The following is a 22,806-nucleotide window of genomic DNA, read 5'->3' as shown; positions in this document are numbered from 1 at the left end:
TACAGCCCTAAGGCAGGGTGCACTATACCACAGGTGAGGGCATAGCTGCATGAGCAATATGCCCCTACAGTGTCAAGTCAATTGTGGCCATATTAAGTATATGGTCTAAGAGTTTGCCAAAACGAACTCCATAGGTCCATAATGGCTACACTGAATACTGGGTAGTTTGGTATCAAATTTCTCAGAATAATAAACCCACACTGATGCCAGTGTTGGATTTATTAAAAAATGCACACAGAGTGCATCTTAGAGACACCCTCTGTATTTTACCCAATCCTTCAGTGTAGGGTTGACTGGTCTGTGCCAGCCTGCCACTGAGAGACGAGTTTCTAACCCTCTGAGGTGAGAGCCTTTGTGCTCTCTGGGGCCAGAAACAAAGCCTGCACTGGGTGGAGGTGCTTCAACACCTCCCCCCAGCAGGAACTGTAACACCTGGTGGTGAGCCTCAAAAGCTGAGGCCTGATGTTAAAATGCCCCCAGGGTACTCCAGCCAGTGGAGATGCCCGCCCACCTGGATGAGCCCCCACTTTTGGCGGCAAGTCCAGAGGGATAATGAAAGGAACAAGGAGGAGTCACCCCTCCAGCCAGGTCCACCCCTAAGGTGACCAGAGCTGAAGTGACTCCCTCCTTGAGAAATTCTCCATCTTGCTTTGGAGGAGTAGGAACAATAGGGATAGGGATATGCCCCCATCCCCAGAGGGAGTGGGCACAAGGAGGGTGTAGCCACCCTCAGGGACAGTAGCCATTGATTACTGCCCCCGGACCCTAACACACCCCTAATTTAGTACCCAGATCATCAGATTCCTGACAAGCTCAAGAAATCAGAAGGACTGCTGAGCTGCAAACCCCGCAGAGAAGAGAAGGAGACACCAACTGACTGGGCCCCAGCCCTACCGGCCCGTCTCCTGCTTCAAAAAGCTGCAAGAAAAGAAGCAACGCGTTCTGCAGGACTAGTGACCCCCTGAAAAGCCTCCATGGGACTGCCTGCCTCACTGAGGACCAAGAAACTCCAGTGGACAGTGGACCTGTCCAAAAAGAAGATCAAGAAACCAACTAAAGGGACTCTCGCCTCACTCCAGAAGTGTGAGTCCAATTACTCTGCACCCGACGCCCCCGGCCCACGTCCAGAGAAAACAGCTATCCAGAGAGGACCCCCAGGCGACTCCCACGACGTGTCCACCCTGGGCTGACCTCTCTGCACCCCCACGACAACGCCTGCAGAGGGAATCCAGAGGACCCTCCTGACCGCAGCTGCCCAGGACAAAGATATCCGACACCTGGAGAAGCACTGCACCCACAGCCCTCAGGCCTGTGAGAAATGGACCACTGGTGCAGCAACGACCAGCAGGCGTCCCTCACCCTTGCCCAGTCAGTGGCTTGCCCGAGAGGCCCCACTATGCCCTGCCTGCAGCACCTAAGTGACCTCTGGGTCCCTCCATGGAGGTCTATTGAGAACCCGACGCCCTGTTGGCACACTGCACCCGGCCACCCTCGTGCCGCTGAGGATGTGTTTTTGTGCCTACTTGGAGCCCCTCCAGTACTCCTCCAAACCCCCCTGGTTTGACCTCCAACAACGCGGTACTTACCTACAAGTAGACTAGAACCGGAGTACCCCCTGTCTCCATAGGCGCCCACGTTAATTTGGCTCCTGTTTGACCTCTGCACCTGACTGTCCCTTTGTTGCTGGTGCTGGGTGTTTGGGGTTGCTTCAACCCCCAACGGTGGACTACCTATGCCCTGGAGACTGAACCTGTAAGTGTGGTACTTACCTCAGAAACTGTACTTTACTTACCTCCCCCAGGAACTATTGAAAATAGCAGTGTCCAAAAACTGTGTACAATATTGATTCTATTCAAAGTCCTATGTATTACTATGTAATGTACCTTTTATTTGATGTACTTACCTGCTAAATGAATCTTGTGGTTCTAGAAATAAATTAACAAAATTATATTTTTCTATATAAAAACATATTGGCCATTGAGTGTGTTTTCACTTATTTCTTGTGTGTGTACAACAAATGCTTAACACTACCCTCTGATAAGCCTAACTGCTTGACCACACTACCAAAAATAGAGCATTAGTATTATCTAATATTGCCTCTGTCAAGCCTCCTGGGGAACCCCTGGACTCTGTGCACACTATATCATTTTGACATAGTATATACAGAGCCAGCTTCCTAAAATGACGCTGTAACAAGTCATTACTGGGCGGTCTTCAGGGACCCCCAACTATTGAAGGCCTGGGCTGGCACCATGTCAGCCCCTAGGCTGCTGAAATTTCACACCACTATAATACTCTGATACAAATGCAGGGAATGGCCATGTTTCAAGCATTTATGTTGATAAAACAATGTATATGAGAGTGTTAGGGAAAGCATGTTCACACCTGTGCAGAGTGCCAGGTACAAAGTGAGGAGGCTCCAGATGTTTCTGGGGTGGGAACTTACCTGCACCAATGCCCAGTAGTCTTACAGTCTTTCTTGTGAACATGCTGCATCCTGCAGCAAGTCATCATATTTAAGGCTGTGCCTCCTTCTCCAGTGCATCACCACCCTTCTCTGGGCAACAAGCAGCAGCATCACCAGCAAGCAACATGAGCCAGCTGGAAAGATTTTGACATACCCTAGTAGAGCTTCAAGTGGAGCACGAAGCACAAGAGTCTCTGTTATCAAGTCCATGGAGTTAGACAGCTGAGTACCTCCCCACGCAAGGTGCAAAAAATCACCTCCCTTGATACCATAGCGCTTACAAGTTGCATTCTGGACAGGGCCCACATTCAGCAGAGTGACAGGTGTGTGGTAGGTGTGATGCAAGAATTTTATATGTATTAGTCGCAGCCTGTAGTTTGGCTACAACATTCTAGTTTGGGAGCAGAAATACCTCCAGTCTTCATCAGTTAGGTCTACACCAATGTCTGTCCGCCAGTGCAACAGTGCTCTAGATGTGGTCACTGGTGTCTTTCCCTGCATAGTGGCACACAGAGGAATTATCAGGCATCTATGTGAGGGATTGCACCTGACCAGGGTGTGGAAGCATAGGTTCTTACTCAGTATAGTGAGTGCACTACAACGACCAGGTTTCTCTTAAAGGCAGGAGAGGGCCTGCAAGAATGCAGGTATGCTGGGAAATGTGGTATGTACAGCGCCGCAGCCACTACACAGTTTGTAATATAGGAGAATGTTGAAAGCAGTTCAGCAGGTTCAGGTCTGCAGATCCTTCAAAGTTATGAATTTGCCTTTAGGTATAAGTCACCCAAGACCTCCAGCCCCAAATTGGCATTTAGCGTGGGCATCACCAGTGCGGGGCAGTGCTGGGTGGATGTTAATCATTCTTAACATTTTACGCACTTTTGTTCCCTCTCCCTGGATCACCTAACTTCTAAGACTGTGAACACAAATAGGAGGAAATTCAGTCTAGTGGTTAATTTGCTGATTGATGACTCTGGTGATTCGAGCTTTATTCTCAACTTGCACAAGTAACTGAGCTGTGAATTTCTGAGCAAATTACATAATCTGCTTTTTCTTAAGATCCCTTATACGCCAAAATTGTCATCACTTAAACACAGGATAGCAGCAGTAGTAAGCATTACACCACCACATTTACACCCGTGTGCAATAAACATTTGTGCAACCCAGATTTATATTCCGATATTCACACACAAAATACCTGTGCTTGCTACAGCACTTTTGCTGTTTATTAGACATTTATGTAACAGGTGTTGCTATCATGTAATTTATGAACCATGAATGGCTGAATTCCTTATGATAATGTTGTGATTGGAAGCTGTAATCTGAAGAGAAGTGCATAAGCCACATATAGAGCCAACCATTTTCTTAAAGCTCCACTGTGTCTTACCTTTGAGAGTGAAAACGGCATTTTCATCAGCTTAAGTTGCAGTATTTAATTATAAGCCTCTTTACATATATAAAAGGCATTGTCGCATCCACAGAACCTTCCTTCTGGAGCAAAGCAACGTATTTCTATAATCACGCCTCGATTTAGCACATCAAATCAGCCGTTCAGCCTATGCGTTTGTGCAGTGATCATTCATTCTGTGGTCTGTTGTGGATACGGCATGTCCTTATTTGTACTGCTTCTGGTATTGACATTACCTTTTGCTTCTGTTTATGTTTATGTTTCATTGGCAGCATCAAAGCTAAACTGTTGTGCATGGTACGTGTTTTTCACCCTGCCACTATCAAGAACTCTGCTGTTATTAGTTGAGAGTGATAGAAAGGTTATTGTTTACTAAGATATTCAGCATAATTCCATAATTAATGTTGTCTTGAGGACCTCTTGGACCGAGTTGGCTGCCCCATTTTAGCTTTGTTTTATATATTTAATATTTTATACATTTTAGCTACACCGCTTTTAGCAATGACATTTTAAACATTTCACTTCGCTCGCATGATATTCTTCGAGGAATATATTGTACAAGTTGCTTGTTTTAGTTAGCTTTTTCTCAACATACAGTCAGTACATTCTGTTCAAGGCTAGAAACACAGTGCAAGATATCCTAGTGCTTGCACTAACGATCAGGTACAGCTTCTAACATCTAGATATAGCATTGCATCAGAGATATGCTTCTGACACAGTGAGATTTTATTATATAAATGATACACTGACCCAGAAGGGTCAGAAGGGCATACCTTCTGTGACCATCATGGGACAAAGGCTATGTTTGAAATGCAGTTCTGCTGGCGCTAATCTACTAGCTCCCTCAAAAGATTGCCACCCACTCTGCAGGCTAACTCCTGATACAGTTTCCAGGTATGGGGCTAAGACTAATCCTTCAGGGCAGGCCAGGCAGAAGGGTACACCTGCTATGCTCTCAGTATAGTGTTAGGGTTAGGGTAGAACATCTAGAATCTCTAGAATTAATCACAATGGTTGGATTGTTCATTATCTTTATCATGTTCACAATGCTGGTTACTTTGCTTTATTTCATTTGCATAATTATAGCTGCTCATTCCTGTTATGCAAGATTACGATTGTTTCAATAAATGTATTGAAAACATATCTCGTATCTCTCTTGTGCTTCGCCGGGGCATGCATGAATCATATAACCAAAGGGTGAAATTTGTTTCCACAACTTCCCTGGGGAGTCAGTGTCATGTTCATGTTGCCTTAATCACCTTTCACCCCAGTCAGGGTAGGGGTTCAAGTGAGGCACTGTTAACTAGCCAGGAATTGGTCAGACACTCTCCAGTGGTGTGGAAGGACTCACTCCCTTATGTTCTAAAGTTCTGCAGTCCTGATACGTAGTCCTGTTATCTTAGTAGAAACCATACAACAATGTTTTCTTTAAAGAACTCTTCCCCAAATTTGAGCAGCGTTGAAGCCATCCTTATGGATGAGGGGATGTTGATGCTTAGAGGTCTGGGATGACCGAGGCAGCTAGTTCATGAAGAACCTTATTAGGATGTTTGTTAATGGCGTAAACGTCTGCTGGATTTACAAGTTTTGAATGGGGATAATAGTCTCTACTATGGGCACTCCCTCCATGAGAGAATGTATGTCATCAAAATTTGTAATTACCAATGTTGCAGTATGTTTATTATTCAAGCTTAACGTTTTTGCATTAATAATTTGTCCTTTGTTGCTGTTTTTTTGCAGGAAACATCGTGCTGGGGTCGATATACATTCTTGTTCTCAGTTCTTACTTGAATTGTATAGTCAATGGATACTTCCAGCTAGCCCAAGCAAGAGAACACCCGTCATCTTAATAAGTGAAGTTGTGCGATCGGTAAGTTATGTGGAAGTTATTTAAAATAAGAGTGATCAGGAAAGTTCTCAAATAACTTTGACACATATACTTACACTGACACGTGATATTAGTTTTTAAATAGAGGGTCGATTTTGTAATTCAAGACAGTGTGATACCTTACATATCATGCATATTATATCCCCACAAACACAGGATAATGATAAAAAAGGTTGAATTGTTGGTGAATAGAATGAAATGCTTTAGGATAGGAATACATTTTGATTATTGTTCTTAGGACCATGAGCACCTAAGAAGCCAGTGTTCATTCTAACTGATTCTTTGACTGCTGTTTCTGTTCTGGCCACTTTAACATGGCTAGCCCCTGATGCCACTTAATAGAAGTGGCCGCCAGTGTGGTTTTTCTCACTTATAGGGGCTGGACAGTGGTTGCTTGCGAGAATGTACCAGAGAGCTATGACCATATGTATTCACACACATAAAGCACAGGGCATGTTCTCTGCCCGAACACAATGCTTCTCAGTATGCTTAATGCTAAGGCTTTACACATACCTAGTGGATCTACTACAGTGACATTAAGGGCTAGTGGGAATCGGTAGATGTAATATTATTGGTGATTTGTAAAATGCACTATCATCCGGGACGGTATCCTGACATCATTAAGCAGGTGGGAGAAGCCAAACTAGGGCCAATAGACAATATGGGAAAAGTACTCCTCACATTTTGCAGAATTCAACAAATGAGGAGGAGGCTCTGCTGAGTAGTGTCTGGAAGGTTTGTGAAAGTAGAGGTGATTGTTGAGGTATACTGGGCCAGAGTTCGGTAGTGTGTTGAAAGACTGGGTGAGGAGTTTGAATTGTACTCATTTGTGTAAGGGTAACTCATGTAGCTCATTGAGCTACATCAGCCAAGATCACCAGCCAAGTCACACCTATCACTAGTGTCACATAGAGAAGTGCTGGGGACAAAAAAAACGTGCCTATTCAATTTGGCTACTGAGATCCTCTGGCTTTTGAGGTTCGGTGTATCACATCACCTGCATATGAATCACAGTGTGATTTGTAACGTTTCTCTATTGTTTTTTATTCATATTGCACAGGTGCATAGCCTGATGGTTTCTGATGTCGAGACTTAGGATATGCAAAATAGTATAATACATCAGGCTTTATACCATTGCAACACTGTTTCAGTTTTATGTCACATGTAATGTGTGCTTGGTTTGAACAGTTTGACGTATACGATGCAGTGTATTAATGTCAGAAATAAAAAAGTTAAATGTATTTCCTTCCATGCTTTCAGCTTCTGGCAGTTTCTGATTTGTTCACTGAAAGAAATCAGTTTGAGATGATGTATTCGACCCTGACTGAGTTACAGAAAGTGCACCCATTAGAAGATGAGATCCTAAATCAGTATTTGGTGCCTGCAGTTTGCAAGGCAGCTGCTGTTCTTGGAATGGTAAGAAACAAGTTACATATACAGGGCACAATAGGAACCAATTTTTATGCACTGTAAATTATTGATTTGACTTGTCTAGATCTTATAGCAGCAGTGTAAAAAATCTGTAATTGTTTAATAACTCATTATATTATGCAATCCATTATGACACACCTCTTTTCATAAAGCACTACGTTAGCCTTAAGCTCATCTCATTTCATTCTTCTATCCAAAACCACAACACAACATCGATCCAATCCACACCCTAATAACACTGAATAACATTTCACCACAATACTTGAAACCATATTGAAGCCTCAATACCACTGTACTCTGCTGCCCTCTTAAAAGCTCAGTATACCACAAGCACTTCATAACACATCACACCATACTTCAAGATGCCACATATTAACACACACCAGTGTTACCGGCCTCCTAAACAACAGCATTGCTCAACATAACACGCATCAATGCTTTTCAAGATTGCACAACCTCATTCAAGAGCACACCATGCCATATACCACACTGTAGTGCCCAGTACACCCTAACAGACCACATTAGATTAGACCAGATCATGTAACTAAGCAGCACACCTTACCATTTACTACACCACACCACTTAGCCACACAATAGAATTCCATCCACTCCACCCATTCAAAGAGATCAACTTGTCATGGCTGTTCTTGTTACGCAACACCAGACCACATTATCAAACACAGTCCACAACTCAACATACCACATTACAGTGCAACATCATATCAAGAAATACAACTTCAAACTATATAGCAGTTTACCCCTAGGTAGCCTGTCACTATTTTATTTTTATAGAAGGAAAACACACACTACCGACTCAACACCACACAGCACAGAAAATACCTGATAACACTGAGAGGTGTACTACACTCCTATAACGAACGTTTGGTACAACCAGCAAACCTCATCACAAAGCACTCTTACAGATTGATAGTATGTAGTGAGACTTGTCTGTCATAGAGGTTGTGAGTGGGACAGGGAAGCGAGGGTGAGAATGTAAATCTTTGCTCACCAAGTCAATAGAAACTTAAGCTCTCATGACAAAACAATATAATATAATCTTGTTGTATCAACACATTGCTACATGTTGAGGCTGATGGTTGTCAACTTATCCACTTTGTGATCCTCCAGCTTTTTGGGCCAATCCATCAGCAAGCCATTAACATCTGCATTGAGGAGCTCGGCCAGAAATTTAGTTTTGGTGGGGTATGTTGAAAGGTCCTGGTAGTATGGTAAACTGGACTAGAGCTTCAGAAATTCCTCAGCTTGATCTAACTTTTCAAAGGCTCTTGTGGGACACAAGGTGTGCTGTAAGGACATAAGTGACCAGGAGGCATGCATTAGGGCAGCTGAAATACTGTACAGACCCTGTGTTAAGGGACACTTCTGCCCTATTGTTGTGCCAAATTGCCCCATGTTAGTGAGGTGGCACCAAAATTTGGGAGGAAATTCTAGGGGCGATGACTTTCTGGAACTCATGTCCCAAGTAAAAGCAGTCATTTTCTCAGTTGTTCTGGGACATCATTCACTAAAAGCAAAATGAGATCTTAAGCGGGGCACATCAAGTCTAAGTTGCATCACAGTGCAACTCCAACTATCGAGGGGTACTACTAACAGAGATTCAGGGATTACTAGAGAACAGCCCTGATTGTGGAGACAGGCTTTTACAATAAAAAGAGCCCTGTAGAGAGGACACAACAAGATTTTACACGTCTTCTCAGAGACCTGGCCAGTAGCGGCTGCACAAAGCAAGTAAGTGTATATATAAATATGTATGTATGTGTTATTTGTGTAGCACAATGCTAGCAGGAAGACAGTGGAGTGCTGTACAGTCTCAAAGGCAAAGATACAGTTAAAGAGTGATTGTAGGGGTGGCTTGACTCTGAATGTGGAAGTAGACTAATACTGCACCGTGATGTAGCTGTGCTTTCATCTCTTCCCTAAATTGGAGCAGGATAGGGGAAGTCCTGAGTGGGATAGGTCATTTTGTATAGAGATGCAGGAGGCCTGCTCCCTTGTTTTTTCCTTTATTGCACTAAATTGTCTGGAGCCTAACAGTATCCCTGCTGCAGGTGTGCCAAGAGCCAACGGAAATGGTAAACATGACAGCAAAATGCTGGGTTTACTGGTTGTAATAGCAGACTCTTAAAGAACTGCAACTAAATGACTAATGATGAGGCAATGCCTACTATTATTATTATTATTATTATGTTTCAAATTACTGTTTTGCCAAAGTTCAAAATTTTTACTTCCTTAGGATACTTTACTGATGATCCATGTAGGACAGTAGCATCTTTCTGGCATAGTTGCCCCCTACATTTTGCCTAGTGTCATTATGTTTAGACTGTTTTCACTGGGATCCTCTAACCAGGACCTCAGTGTCAGTGTTCTGTCCCCTAAATGTAGTTGTATGGTAACTTATACACCCCACAATTGGTATATTGGTGCACTCATGTAAGTACCTAGTATATGGTACTTAGGTACCCAGGGCATTGGTACACCGGGAGTTCCCCAAGGGCTGCAGCATGTATTGTGCCACCATTGGGGGCCCATGAAAACTGTGACTTACAGGCCTGCCATTGCAGCCTGTGTGAAATGGTGCATGCGCCTTTCACTCCAGATATAAGGTTTGTCTTATATCATGGTCACTGCACTCTGAACATGTAAGTCACCCCTAAAGGCAGGCCCTTCAGCCCAAGGGAAGGGTACATGGTTCTAAGTGTGAGGGCACCCCTGCATGAGCAGCGGTGCCCCTACAGACCACAGACAAAATTTTCTCTGCTCTGTAAGTGCGGGGAAGCTATCTTAAGGTATGTAGTGGACACTGGTCAACATGAGTTGTTCAACTACATAATGGATTCACTAAACAATTTCATTTTTTGGTATCAAACTTGGTGGAATCATGCAACTACACTGATTCCAGTACTAGTTTCATGATACCTTGTACTCTGGGGGTTCCCTAGTTGATCCCCCAAAGTCTGCCTGTACAGCCTTGCAGGGTCTGCATGCAAGCCTGTGCTGCTTCTGACCCCAGACACTTTTCTGCCCTCCTGTTGCTGAGCTTAACTCTGGCAGGGGAAGGCAAAAATAAAGGATTTCATGTAAGACAGAGGTGTAACCACATAATAGGTGTCACTGGGCTATGGAGGGGTGCCTTTGAGCACCACCAGACTGTTTTCAAAGGCACATTTGTTGCCCTCCTTGCATAAACCAGTTTGCATCAGTGCAGGAACCCTCGGTTCCCACTCTGGCCTGAAACCATACAAAGGACAGGGGAGTGACCACCACCCGCCCAGCTCCTCCCATAGGGAGGTGCACAGAGCTCTGCCAGGTGGGCACTTGATTCTGCAATCTTGGAAATAAGATGATCAGAGGCCCCTGGGAGCATCTGACTGGTTAATCCAGCTGGGTGAGATCCCTGACCCCCTCTGATAGGTGGGTCACTGCAGTAAGTGCCCATCCACCTTCCTGGGTTACTTAAGGGTTCTCCTGAGGTTGGAACCCTAGATTCGTCTGCAGGACGTCAAGAACCGTCTGCAAGTCTCCTGTGAAAGACACTTCTGTGACCTGGACACGGGAACCGTTGCTGTTCTTCGCTGGAACTAAGAGCAAGACTGTAACCAGTAGGAGCGCTCCTACGGCAACTTTGTTTCCAAAGTTCTGCAAGACTTCTGCAACCCTGTGGCTATGCATCCTCCAGTATCACAGGGCCTGCACTTAGGAAAGCAAGAAGGGTATCTCCCTTGAAGTGAAGGTGTTACTCCCCTGCGTCCACAGGACCCTCAACAATGATGACTAGTTTGTGGATCCTGCTGTCCCAAGGACTCTCCAAGGCTCTACAACACAGGTGGTGGCTTTCCAGAGGTCTGACCTACCTTGCAACTGGTCTGTGGTCCCTCTCTGGATCTGCTTGGCCGGAACCCATGTGCACCACTTCTGTTTGCCATTGCCAGGGCTTGTTGTCTTTCCGGTCCTGAGACCTCCTAGCACCAAGAACCACAGCACTACACAGCTACCAGAACATCTTCTCTGCACCTCCTGCTATGTGGGCATCCCTCTTTGCTGTGCTGCTGAGACCTCGCTGCAACTCCCTGTGCTGGCTGCCAGAGGGTCCACCTGGAGGCTCCATCAATTCCTGCTGGCTCGCCTGCTGGATGAAGGCTTGCCCTGACCTACCTGCTCATCCAGCAGGCGAGCAGACAGACAATATAGTTTACATGTAGTCAGTCTGTTATGTAGATCCTAACACTGCATAGGTTTGATCTGAAATACCTTGTATTGGTACTGCACCAAGAAGTATTTCGCTTCCTCTGTGATAGCTTATTGTGTTGGTTTTCAAGGTAACAAAATTGGTTACAATATGATATACCACTTCAAGCTTATATAATAGCCATATGGTGTTTCTGTATCAGTATTTCTGGTTACTGTTTGTTAGAGCTGCTTACTTATTTAAGTAATATCCCAGGCGATCTACTGCAGTGGGATAAAATGGAATTCTTCCTACTGGCGGGCAGGTGTTTCCAAAGCCTGTGTTGTGCCAGCCAACTAGCTAGCCTTGGTCACCGGCTCTGACATATGCAGCCTCTAAAAGTGCAGCTGTTTACCTTGATAGCAAGTTTCTTTCTGCGTGCAAGCAACATTGGGATTCAAACCACATTAGATTTGTCTTACGCTTTTGATTTGCTTTTTAGTATTTTTTGTTAAGGAATACTAATCCTAGGTTATAGAGGGTAGAACCGTGTCAGTGCGTTAGTTATTGGAACTCTCGAAGACCTGTGCCAGTAATTAAAGTAACTTACATTTTGACCAAAGGACTATGAGGTTTAAACATAAATACTGGTTTGCTACAGTCACAAATAATATGGACTTCCTTGATCACAATAGTAAAAATGGTACTCCAGGAAAAGGAGCATGAAGTGTAGTTTAGTCCTAGGCCTCAAAGTGAGCATGTTTTCCTCACAGGACTCTGAAGTCTTGGCAGCATTATTGTCAATGAAACCATTATCATTCTAAATTATTCGAAATTAGAGGGCAGATTGTTTAACAATTGGGTGCTTAACAAGGTCACTTGTGCACCTCTTGTTGTCAGTGACATTTTAAGATTCTCCAGTATTGGGGTATCCTTCATAGATTAACATGCTTGAATCATTCCCCGTCGTCGAAGTCGACAACACAATTTTCTTCGACAGCAGTAGATTCCGGATGATCCTCCTTTTTGCCCTTAAGAATTTTAGCAATATGACGTAAATCCACTCAACAAACACTACTGCCTTCACATACCTCACCTAGTAAGGTATCACCTGCGCCTCCACAACATCTTTTGATGAGGACAATGAGGAAATCTACTCTGACGATGGTCTGTTTCCGGTGGCGCGTAGTCCTTCAGACCTAAGAATAAAATGCCAAGAGGAAGAAGAAGAGAGTAAACAAGTATATGTTCAACACTCATTTCGAGAAAAGCACCACTCAGGCGCCCAAGAGCAACAGCACGAGCCAACAGTCTAGATGCCAATGTCATTTATTTTAAATTTGCAGCATATGATACAAGATTATTATTGCAGATTCCCGCCACTGGTATCAACCACTCCTTTGCAGCATCCGCAAATGCCGTTGAGTCCCCCTCCCAACCAACTCTCAATCAATCAATCAATCAAAAAGTTTGTAGAGCGCGCTACTCACCCGTGAGGGTCTCAAGGCGCCGGGGGAGGGGAAACTGGGGGGGTGGGGCGGCAGGGAGGGTCACTGATCGAACAGCCATGTCTTGAGGTTCTTTCTGAAGACCAGTAGGTCTTTGGTTTTGCGAAGGTCGGTGGGGAGTGAGTTCCAGGTTTTGGGGGCGCGGTAGGAGAAAGACCTGCCTCCTGAGGTGGTGGCTGGATGCGGGGGACTGTGGTTAGGGCGAGGTCGGCTGATCGGAGGTTGCGTGTGGGAGTGTGGAAGTTAACTCTTTCATTGAGGTAGGTTGGGCCGGTGTTGTGAAGGGATTTGTGTGCGTGGATGAGGATCTTGAATGTGATTCTCTTGTCTATGGGGAGCCAGTGAAGGGATTTGAGGTGTGGTGAGATTAGTTTGTGGCAGGGTAGGCCAAGGACGAGGCATGCAGCTGTGTTCTGGATTCTCTGGAGTTTGCGTTTGAGTTTGAGTGTGGTGCCGGCGTAGAGGGCGTTACCGTAGTCCAGTCTGCTGATGATGAGTGCGTGGGTGACTGTCTTTTTGGTTTCTGGGGGAATCCATTTGAAGGATTTTTTTTAGAGTGCTGAGTGTGTGGAAGCAGGAGGAGGTTAGAGCATTGATTTGCTGTGTCAAGGAGAGGGAGGGGTCAAGGATGATGCCGAGGTTGCATGCGTGGGTTGCGGGGGTGGGTGCGGGGCCTAGGGCGGTGGGCCACCAGGAGTTGTCCCATGTGGTTTTGTTGGGGCCGAAGATGATGATCTCGGTTTTGTTTGAGTTGAGCTTTAGGTGGTTAGTGGTCATCCAGTTGGCGGTGTCGAGGAGAGCGGCGTGTAGGTTGGTTTTGGCGGTGGTGGGGTTGCTGGTGAGGGAGAGTATGAGTTGGGTGTCATCTGCATAGGAGAGGATAGTGATTCTGTGTGCTCTGAGGAAGTTGGCTAGGGGGATCATGTAGATGTTGAAGAGTGTGAGGCTGAGGGAGGACCCTTGGGGGACTCCGCAGGTGATCTTGATGGTGTTGGAGTGGAAGGCGGACTCTCTGGGTCCGGTCGGTGAGGAAGGTGGTGAGCCAGTCTAAGGCTTTGTGGAGAATTCCTATGTTGTGGAGGAGTGTGCGGAGTGTGTGGTGGCAGATGGTGTCAAAAGCTAAGGAGAGGTCTAGGAGGATGATTGCAACGGTCTCGCCTTTGTCGACTTTGGTCCTGATATCGTCAGTGCATGGGATGAGGGCGGTTTCTGTGCTGTGGTTCTTGCGGAACCCAGATTGTGAGGGGTCAAGAGTGTTTGTTGCTTTGAGGAAGTGGGATAGGCGGGTGTTGACTAATTTCTCTGGTACCTTGGCGGGGAAAGGGAGGAGGGAGATGGGGTGGTAGTTGGAGAGGGTCTCCGGGTCGGCTTGTTTTTTTTTAGGAGAGCGGTAATTTCTGCGTGCTTCCAGGGGTCTGGGTAGGTGGCGGAGTCGAAAGAGGAGTTGATTATGTTGTAGAGTATGGGGGCAATGGTAGGGCTAGCTTTGTTGTAGATGCGGTGTGGACAGGGGTTGGAGGGGGAACCGGAGTGGATGGAGTTCATGTTTTTTTTCGGTTTCTTCGTCTGTGGTGGGGGTCCATGTGGAGTGTGTGGTGGGGGGGTCCTGAGTGGGGGTCGGGGTTGGGTGAGTGAGGGGTATGTGTGGTGTGTGTGTGTGTGTGGTATGAAGCTGCTGTGGATGTCCAGGATTTTGTGGAGGAAGTGGTTGGAAAGGGTGTCACATAGGGGCTGTGTGTGGGGGGGGGTCTATGTTGCTGGCTTTGGGTTTGGCAAGTTCATTGATGATGGTGACGAGTTATTTGCTGTTTTGAGAGTTGTTGTCAAGGCGTGTCTTGTAGTGATCTCTTTTGGCAGTGCGTATGAGTTGGTGATGGGTGCGAATGGTGGTTTTGAGGGTGGAGAAGTTGGTTGAGGAAGGTTCTAGTCTCCATATTTTCTCAGCTTGGTGGCATTTGCGCTTGGATTCTTGGAGTTCAGGGGTGAACTATGGGGCATTCTTGATGTTGCGGGTGGCGATGTGTTTTCCGAGGGGGGCTAGTGTGTCTGCGCAGGTAGTGATCCATTTGGAGAGGTGGTGTGCTCCTGTGTTGGGGTCGTGTGTGTGGTGTGTGGTGTGGTGTGTGGGCGGGGGAGGTATGGGCCAGTTGGGAGTTTAGTCGTTCTGTGGGGATCTTGTCCCACATGCGGTAGGGTGTGGTGTGTTGATGGTAGTGTGTGGGGGGTTTGGTGAAGGAGAAGTGGACGCAGCGGTGGTCAGTCCAGAGGAGTTCGGTGGTGTGGGTGTAAGCTATGTGTTGGCTTGAGGTGAAGATTGCGTCAAGCGTGTGTCCTGCTGAGTGGGTGGGTGCGGTGACCAGTTGTTTGAGTCCGAGGTTGGTGAGGTTGTCTATGAGGGAGGTAGTGTTGTGGTCTTGTGGGTTTTCTAAGTGAAAGTTGAAATCACCAAGGATGATGTAGTCTGTGGAGGTGAGGGCGTGCGGGCTGATGCTGTCGGCGATGGTGTCGCAGAAGGCGGGGCGTGGTCCCGGTGGTCTGTAGATTAGTGTACCTCTGAGGGTGGAGTTGTTGTTGATGTGGATGAGGAAGTGCATGCGTTCAGTGTTGCCGATAGTGTCTTGGGAGCTGGTGGTGTCTCTGTGTAGGATGGCGATGCCACCGCCTGGCCTGTTGAGGCGGTCTTTGTGTTGGAGTTTGTATCCCTTGGGGGTGGCTACGGCTATGTCGGGTTCTGAGGAGGGGTTGGTCCAGGTTTCCGTGAGGAAGGCGATGTCAGGTGAGTGTGATGTGATGAGGTCCCAGAGTTCTATGGTATGTTTGTGAAGGGAGCGGATGTTTAGGAGCAGGCAGTTAAGGTGGTTGTGGTGGGTGGCGTTGGTGTGGTGCGTGAGGGTATTGTTGCGGGGTGTGTTCTGGTTGTGGACTGGTGTGCTGTGGGGTTGGTTGGTGGGGGCAGGGTGGGTGAGTCTTGTGTTGGGGGTGTTGTGTTTGTTGAAGGTGGGGTCGCTATGGTTGGTGTGTGGTGTGAGGGATGACGAGCAGGAGAAGTGGCAGGTGTGGCAGGTGAAGGGACCATGAGTGTGTGTGTGGGGCTAGATGTGGTGCATGTGGGGCGGGAGCCTGGGTTGAGAGAGTGGAGGGTGAGGGGGGAGTAGGTGTGTCTGAGAGGGCCAGGGGTTCTGGCGCTGGGCGCGGCGCGGCTACCATAAGAGGTGGGGAACTGTGGGAGTGGCAGCTGGGAGGTGGGAGGGCCTGTCCTATGAGAGGGCTGGGGGGAGGGGCCGCAGGGTACGCAGTGGCGGGGAATTTGGCTAATGAAGAGGTGAGAAAGAGAGGGGAGGCGGGAGGGGACGCAGCGGCGGGGAGTTTGGCTAAAGAAGAGGTGAGAAGGAGGCGGGAGGGGCTGTAGGAGACGCAGTGGCGGGGAAATTTACAAAAAAGGAATGGGAAAGGAGGTGGCGCGGAAGGCGGAGTGGGGAGCGACCTGCCTGCAGAAGCAGGGCCAAAGGTTGCTCCCTGCTATCACGCCGCGGCTGCCATAAGAGGAGGGGAGGGTGGGAGTGGCAGCTGGGAGGCGGGAGGGCGTGTCCTATGAGAGGGCTGGGGGGGCGGGGCCGCAGGGGACGCAGCGGCGGGGAATTTGGCTAAAGAAGAGGTGAGAAGGAGGGGGGAGGCGGGAGGGGCCGCAGGGGACGCAGCGGCGGGGAGTTTGGCTAAAGAAGAGGTGAGAAGGAGGGGGGAGGCGGGAGGGGCCGCAGCGGTGGGGAGTTTGGCTAAAGAAGAGGTGAGAAGGAGCGGGGAGACGGGAGGGGCCGCAGGGGACGCAGCGGCGGGGAAATTGACAAAAAGAAACAGGAAAGGAGGTGGCGCGGAAGGCGGAGCGGGGAGCGACCTGCCTGCAGAAGCAGGGTCAAAGGTTGCTCCCTGCTATCGCGCCGTGGCTGCCATAAGAGGAGGGGAGGGTGGGTGTGGCAGCTGGGAGGCGGGAGGGCCTGTCCTATGAGAGGGCTGGGGGGTGGGGACGCAGCGGCGGGGAATTTGGCTAATGAAGAGGTGAGAAGGAGGGGGAAGGTGGGAGGGGCTGCAGGGGACGCAGCGGCGGGGAGTTTGGCTAAAGAAGAGGTGAGAAGGAGGGGGGAGACGGGAGGGGCCGCAGGGGACGCAGCGGCGGGGAAATTGTCAAAAAGGAACGGGAAAGGAGGTGGTGCGGAAGGCAGCGGGGAGCGACTTGCCTGCAGAAGCAGGGTCAAACTCTCAGGCTCTCATATACCGATATCAACTCCATTGCCACTTCACGAAAACAATCCGCCCTCTTCGGAAGACGAACAAGGAGAGGGTGAGATAGAAGACACTGAATCACTCCTCAATGAATGGGATGATTACCAAACACAAACACCATCCCGCTCTACGCCACCACCAGTAGATTCACCACCACGAAATTCCTTTTGAGGGGCAAGAGGAAGAGGACTGTACTCTAACAGGCAGCCTGCATCAGTATCGGCCAAGGTCAATTCCATCCAACCACCAGTCAGCAGCAGCCCTATCGGCAACCACCGTCTGCAGACTACAGACATACCACAAGAGGAAAGCCTACTTATAGAGACAAAGACACAGCCAGAAAACACTGACCTCCATCAATTGCCTGCATCTAACCCCTATCCCAACACTCTGATAGGGGGCAGAATTTCCAGATTCTCCCACCAATGGTCCAGGATCACATCAGACCGGTGGGTCCTCGATATTATCACCAAAGGGCATACCCTGGAATTTCAACAATCTATTCCGGAGGTACCACCACGAGGACCCCCAACTGCCCATCTAAAAGAGCTCATATACAAGCTTCCAATATGATAGACAAGGGAGCAATAAAAATCGTACCGAAGTCTCAGAGGGGAACCAGCTTCCATTCTTGCTTATTCCTCAAACGGAAAAAGAAAGGAAACTGGCGACCTATATTAGACCTTCGATGTTTAAACAAATTCCTGAAAAAACAGTCATTTCGGATGATCACTCTGCAGGATGTATTATGATTTCTCAACCAAGGAGATTTTATGACGGCCTTGGACCTCCAAGACGCCTACTTCCACATCCCTGTCCATCCCTGTTACAGGAAATTCTTATGCTTCAGGGTTGCAAGCACCCGCTACCAGTTCAGTGTGTTACCTTTGGGCCTCAGATCAGCTCCTCGAGTTTTCACCAAGGTCTTAGCTCCGGTGGCAGCCCACCTCAGGCAAATGGGAATCCAGGTGTTTCCATACTTGGACGATTGGCTAATAAAAGCACAAACAGCATCTAGGGCAGCCAGAGACACAGCAACGTGCCTGTCCCTCTTCCAGAGGTTAGGACTATCAGTCAGCTACCTAAAATCTCACCTAATACCATCAAACATCACCTTTCTGGGAGCCATATTAGATACGGAGCGAGCAAAAGCTTTCGCCTGTCAGGACAGCATGAAGAGAATTCGAAGTCTAGCGCTCCACCTCAGCAAAAGAAAGTTCACTTATGTCTGGATTTACAAATCTTTTCTGGGGTTGTTCTTCTCGTGCATTCCTTTGATACCAAACTGCCGTCTTCACATGAGAACACTTCAGCAACAGCTAGACAGCCACTGCAAGCGGATAAGCGGATCTTTCGACGATATTGTCCAAATAACCCCACCAACATGGTGGTGGAGGAAGACCCCTCACATCTCAGAGGGTCTCTCTTTTCTGAATCAGAAACCAGTACATGTTCTAACAACAGACGCATCTCTGGAGGGATGGGGAGCGCACCTTGAAGACCTAACAGTGAGAGGGAGATGGAACATCCAGGAAGCAGTGCTACACATCAACATCTTGGAATTAAAAGCAGTGTTCCTGGCGCTCAAAGCCTTCCTCACCAAGATCAGAGGCTCATTGGTTTTGATCCGAACCAACAACACCACAGTTATGCATTACCTCAACAAGCAGGGAGGTACAAGATCGCCGGCGCTGTCTCTCCCAAGCGTAGGAGCTATGGTATTGGGCACTTCGTCATCACATAACTCTCAGAGCAGACCATGTCCCAGGAATATCCAACACCTTGGCAGACTCATTAAGCAGAACATCAACAACCTGCCACGAGCGGGAGCTCAACCAGGCAAATCTTGATCGCCACTTTCTTCGCTGGGGCAAGCCCAGTCTGGACCTGTTTGCGACAAGAGAAAACAAAATATGCCAATACTTTGCAAGCTGGCAACCGCAATGAGGGTCGAGGGGGAATGCATTTTTGATTAAATGGTCAGGAATTTATGCCTATGCTTTTCCCCCACTTCCGCTAATGCCGAGAATTCTTCAGAAGATGAAGAGGAAACCTTGCTGACTAATACTGATAGCTCCCAAATGGCCACGCCAGTTTTGGTTCACGGAGCTCCTGCTCCTCTCGGAACAACCTCACATTCGGTTGAGACCAATACCAGACTTGTTAACGATGACTTGGGGCCAGGTCCGTCATCCCAACCCGACTTCTCTTCAATTATCAGCCTGGCTCCTGAATTCTATGAATTTGCCAACCTAGATATTCCACCAGACTGTCGAGAGGTGCTCACCAATGCCAGAGCCCTGTCTACAAATAAGACATGCAGACTCAAGTGGAAACGATTTTGTATATGGTGTAAAACATTCAGTATCCATCTTCTAACATCCTCCCCAGAACAGATACTTCTGTATCTTCTTCAATTGGCAAAATCAGGTCTCTCCCACTCATCTAACAAGGTTCACCTGGCAGCCATTTCTTGATTCTGCCGTACTTCTACTTTACCATCTTTATGGTCCTCCACAATAGTAAAGCAATTCTTAAAGCGGTTATTCAGATTGTTTCCTCTAATTAAACTCCCTTCTCCTCCCTGGCATCTCAATATTCTGTCGCAAATGTTGAGACATCCCTTTGAACCTATTCACAAAGCTGAATTGAAATATATTTCCTGAAAGACAGCACTTCTTCTAGCGCTTACCTCTGCAAAGAGGGTCAGTGACATTCAAGCATTCACAATCTCTCCACCTTTTCATCAATTTAAACCAGATATGGTCATTCTTAGAACTAATCCAAAATTAATTCCTAAAGTTCCCTCGAACTTTCATCTGCACAAACCAGTAATATTAAAGACTTTCATTCCAGATCCTCGCAATCCAGCGGAAAGGGCGCTACATTCCTTGGATATCAAAATATGTCTCAAATTCTACATACAAAGAACTAGCAGCTTTCGTAAAGCTGATCAATTGTTTGTAGCTGTGGACAGCTCAAAAAGGGGTATCCTGTTATCAAACTGTCTATAACTCGGTGGATATCCACCGACATACAATTTTGTCACCAGCTAGTGGGGAAAATAGCTAACAGCCAATGTCAAAGCTCATTCCACTAGAGATGAATACTACATATTTATATTAAGATATTTATTCATACATGTAGATATTAACATCTTATGTTTACTGCTAATTATTCTGATTCAAGCATGTGAATTTATGAAAGATACCCCAATACTGGAGAAGAAAATAAGTTACTTACCTGTAACTGTGGTTCTCCAGTATTGGTATCTTTCATAGATTCACATGCGACCCACCCTCCTCCCTATAGAGGCTCACCTCATGTTTCTCTCTTTTGTACGTCACTAGGGCTAGAAAATCTGAGAGCCTGAGCCTTTGTGCTGAGGGTTCTAAAGTGTGGTCTTGTCTGATTGGTTGGACTTTGGGTCGTTTATATTAGCACTAATAAACTGTAAAAGTGAATGTATTTTTCCATTGATTATAGTGTTTAAAATTTAATCTACTGCTTTCTATGTACCGTGGGACTACCACTTCGACGACGGGGAATGATTCAAGCATGTGAATCTGTGAAAGATACCAATACTAGAGAACCACAGTTACCGGTAAGTAACTTAATTTTATTTTAGGGACCTGGGCTAGGGATATATTGGTACCCCTGTTTGAATTTTAGTACCTATTTTCTGGTAATACAGGCCTGATGTTAAACCATGTTGAATTATACTGCAGTTATACTTTAGCTATCACACAAAAAGCAGCTCAAAGTCTTCCAGGAGATCCCAAACTAAAATTACACTGAGTAGAAAAAGACAGAAGCATACATAGGCAGATAGAGGTCTTGATAAAGAAATCAACAAAGGTATGATAGAGATATTATATAGCTATGATAGAGTGGGAGAAAGATCACTTTACCAAGGGGGCCCTAAGAAAATGGGAGCCCTGTTTACCCATGCCCACCTTACCCATGCCTTAAAACATCTCTGTCTGTAGTACACCTAAAAGTAGGTTGGGTGGCCATACATCCTTCACAGATTTAACAGATCTCAACTGGGATGATTTGGTTGAATTTTTCTTATTCAAGTATTTTTGTTGTCTCTAATGCACATTTCAAAACAAAACATAGAATTGTGAACCCAATTCTGACTGTCAGAGTAAGTCATTATTTACTACAGGTTTGATTTGGGTTTTAGTGAACGGCTATCCCTTCCAGTTGATTGCAAATGGCTTATGATATAATGCACTTGTAATAAGGTGGATGAGATATGCATCCTGTTTGTGACAGAGCACTCTCCGCCAAACTCTAAATGTGATAGAGACTTCTAGTTGCAGATTCCTTACCTTAGAATTTCCCCAGGCGTCATACTGGATCCAGAGATTTTTCTTCAAGCTGTACCATAGCTTGCCATCAGGTGGCATTGGTCGACTTTGCGCCTGTCATTTGCATTGTGGTTGCTGTTATGACATCGCAGTCGTATATAGGTGCCACCACGGTGTGCTGACGTAAGTTATTTTCTTTCCGTGCCAGCTTACGCTCAGGTCTAGAGAAGAGCTACCCTCAGTCGCATTTTGACTGTTTTTTCGACTCTTGTAGAACATTTTGACATCTTGGTGCATCGACATGTCTTCCCGTAAGACCGGATTCAAGACGTGTGACTCCAGTCACTGCATGATGTCAGTGACAGGTTTGAACCTAGTGTGCTTTTGGTGTCTGGAGCGCAACTACAACCAGAAGTCGTGCTCCAATTGCTCGGCCATAAACCCGAAGGCTTTGAAGGAGCGGTCCCTAAAGCTCATGGTGGCGTGACAGTAGGCTCTGCATTGCTCCCGTTCTCGGTCGAGAGAATGGTTACAAGACCATTCGTTGAGCCATCACCACTCATCCTTGTCCCACTCTAAATTCCCGGTACATTGGGGTCACAAGAAGAAGAAGTCGAAGAAAAACTTCACCCTGTTGCTCGGCTGGTGCGATGCGGGAAGGATACCGTCCTTTGAACCAGTTTCTGGGCCAGCTCTGCGCTTCCCCTAGTTTCTGGGAGCCAGAGCCACCCCTTGAAACTCAAAGGCCATGCGCCTCATATTTGGGCAGACCGACTCTCCTGTGACCCTCTCGGACCCATTAGGGTTGGCGGTGGCCCCCTCAGGTGCCTCAGCTTCGGAGGGCACCACAGGATCCATTTCTTGACTCGACCTGACACCAGTCATACCAATGCTACCTTCCACGGCGCAGATGGAGAAGTCGACGCTTCCGATGTTGGTTGGACCCACAATCAACGTCGATCCCATACTTATTCCCGACTCCGACCTGAAGGCGGATTGCGTCCGACGTCTATTCTGATTTCGATGGGGATATCTCTCACCAGGTCGGATCCTGACCCTTATACTTATGGGTACGGTGAGAGTATAGAGGAGTCGCTGGGCCCTCTAGAATACCAGCTTGGAGACCGTTACATGGACTGGGCTCAGGAATTGGGTGAAGCCAGTGGGGTGTGCACCTACCATGACTCTGGCATCCTTTCTCCCCCTACTGTGGCTACGGAGGAGAGAGCCTCCTACTCGATGGTGTTGCGGACAGAGGCCAAGGTCCTGGGCCTCGAGATGCCTTTAGTGGCGGTCAGGATGAATCTCCTGACTGAGGTGCTTC

General features: G+C 47.1%; 1 protein-coding gene across 2 annotated transcripts in view; it reads left to right on the top strand.

The window, feature by feature from the left end:
• HTT (huntingtin) overlaps positions 1-22,806 on the top strand; it is a 1,416,422-nt gene that overhangs the window by 1,214,327 nt on the left and 179,289 nt on the right. For both annotated transcript variants that reach the window (XM_069203496.1, XM_069203501.1), the window contains 2 exons: positions 5,616-5,745; positions 7,024-7,179. In XM_069203496.1, coding sequence (XP_069059597.1) covers positions 5,616-5,745; positions 7,024-7,179 — 286 coding nt within the window. The remainder of the gene's footprint in view (positions 1-5,615; positions 5,746-7,023; positions 7,180-22,806) is intronic.

The sequence above is a fragment of the Pleurodeles waltl genome, chromosome 1_2 (assembly GCF_031143425.1).
Source record: "Pleurodeles waltl isolate 20211129_DDA chromosome 1_2, aPleWal1.hap1.20221129, whole genome shotgun sequence".
Taxonomy (NCBI): Eukaryota; Metazoa; Chordata; class Amphibia; order Caudata; family Salamandridae; genus Pleurodeles; species Pleurodeles waltl.
The sequence above is the reverse complement of the archived record's forward strand: the minus strand, read 5'-3'. Positions and strand labels throughout refer to the sequence as shown.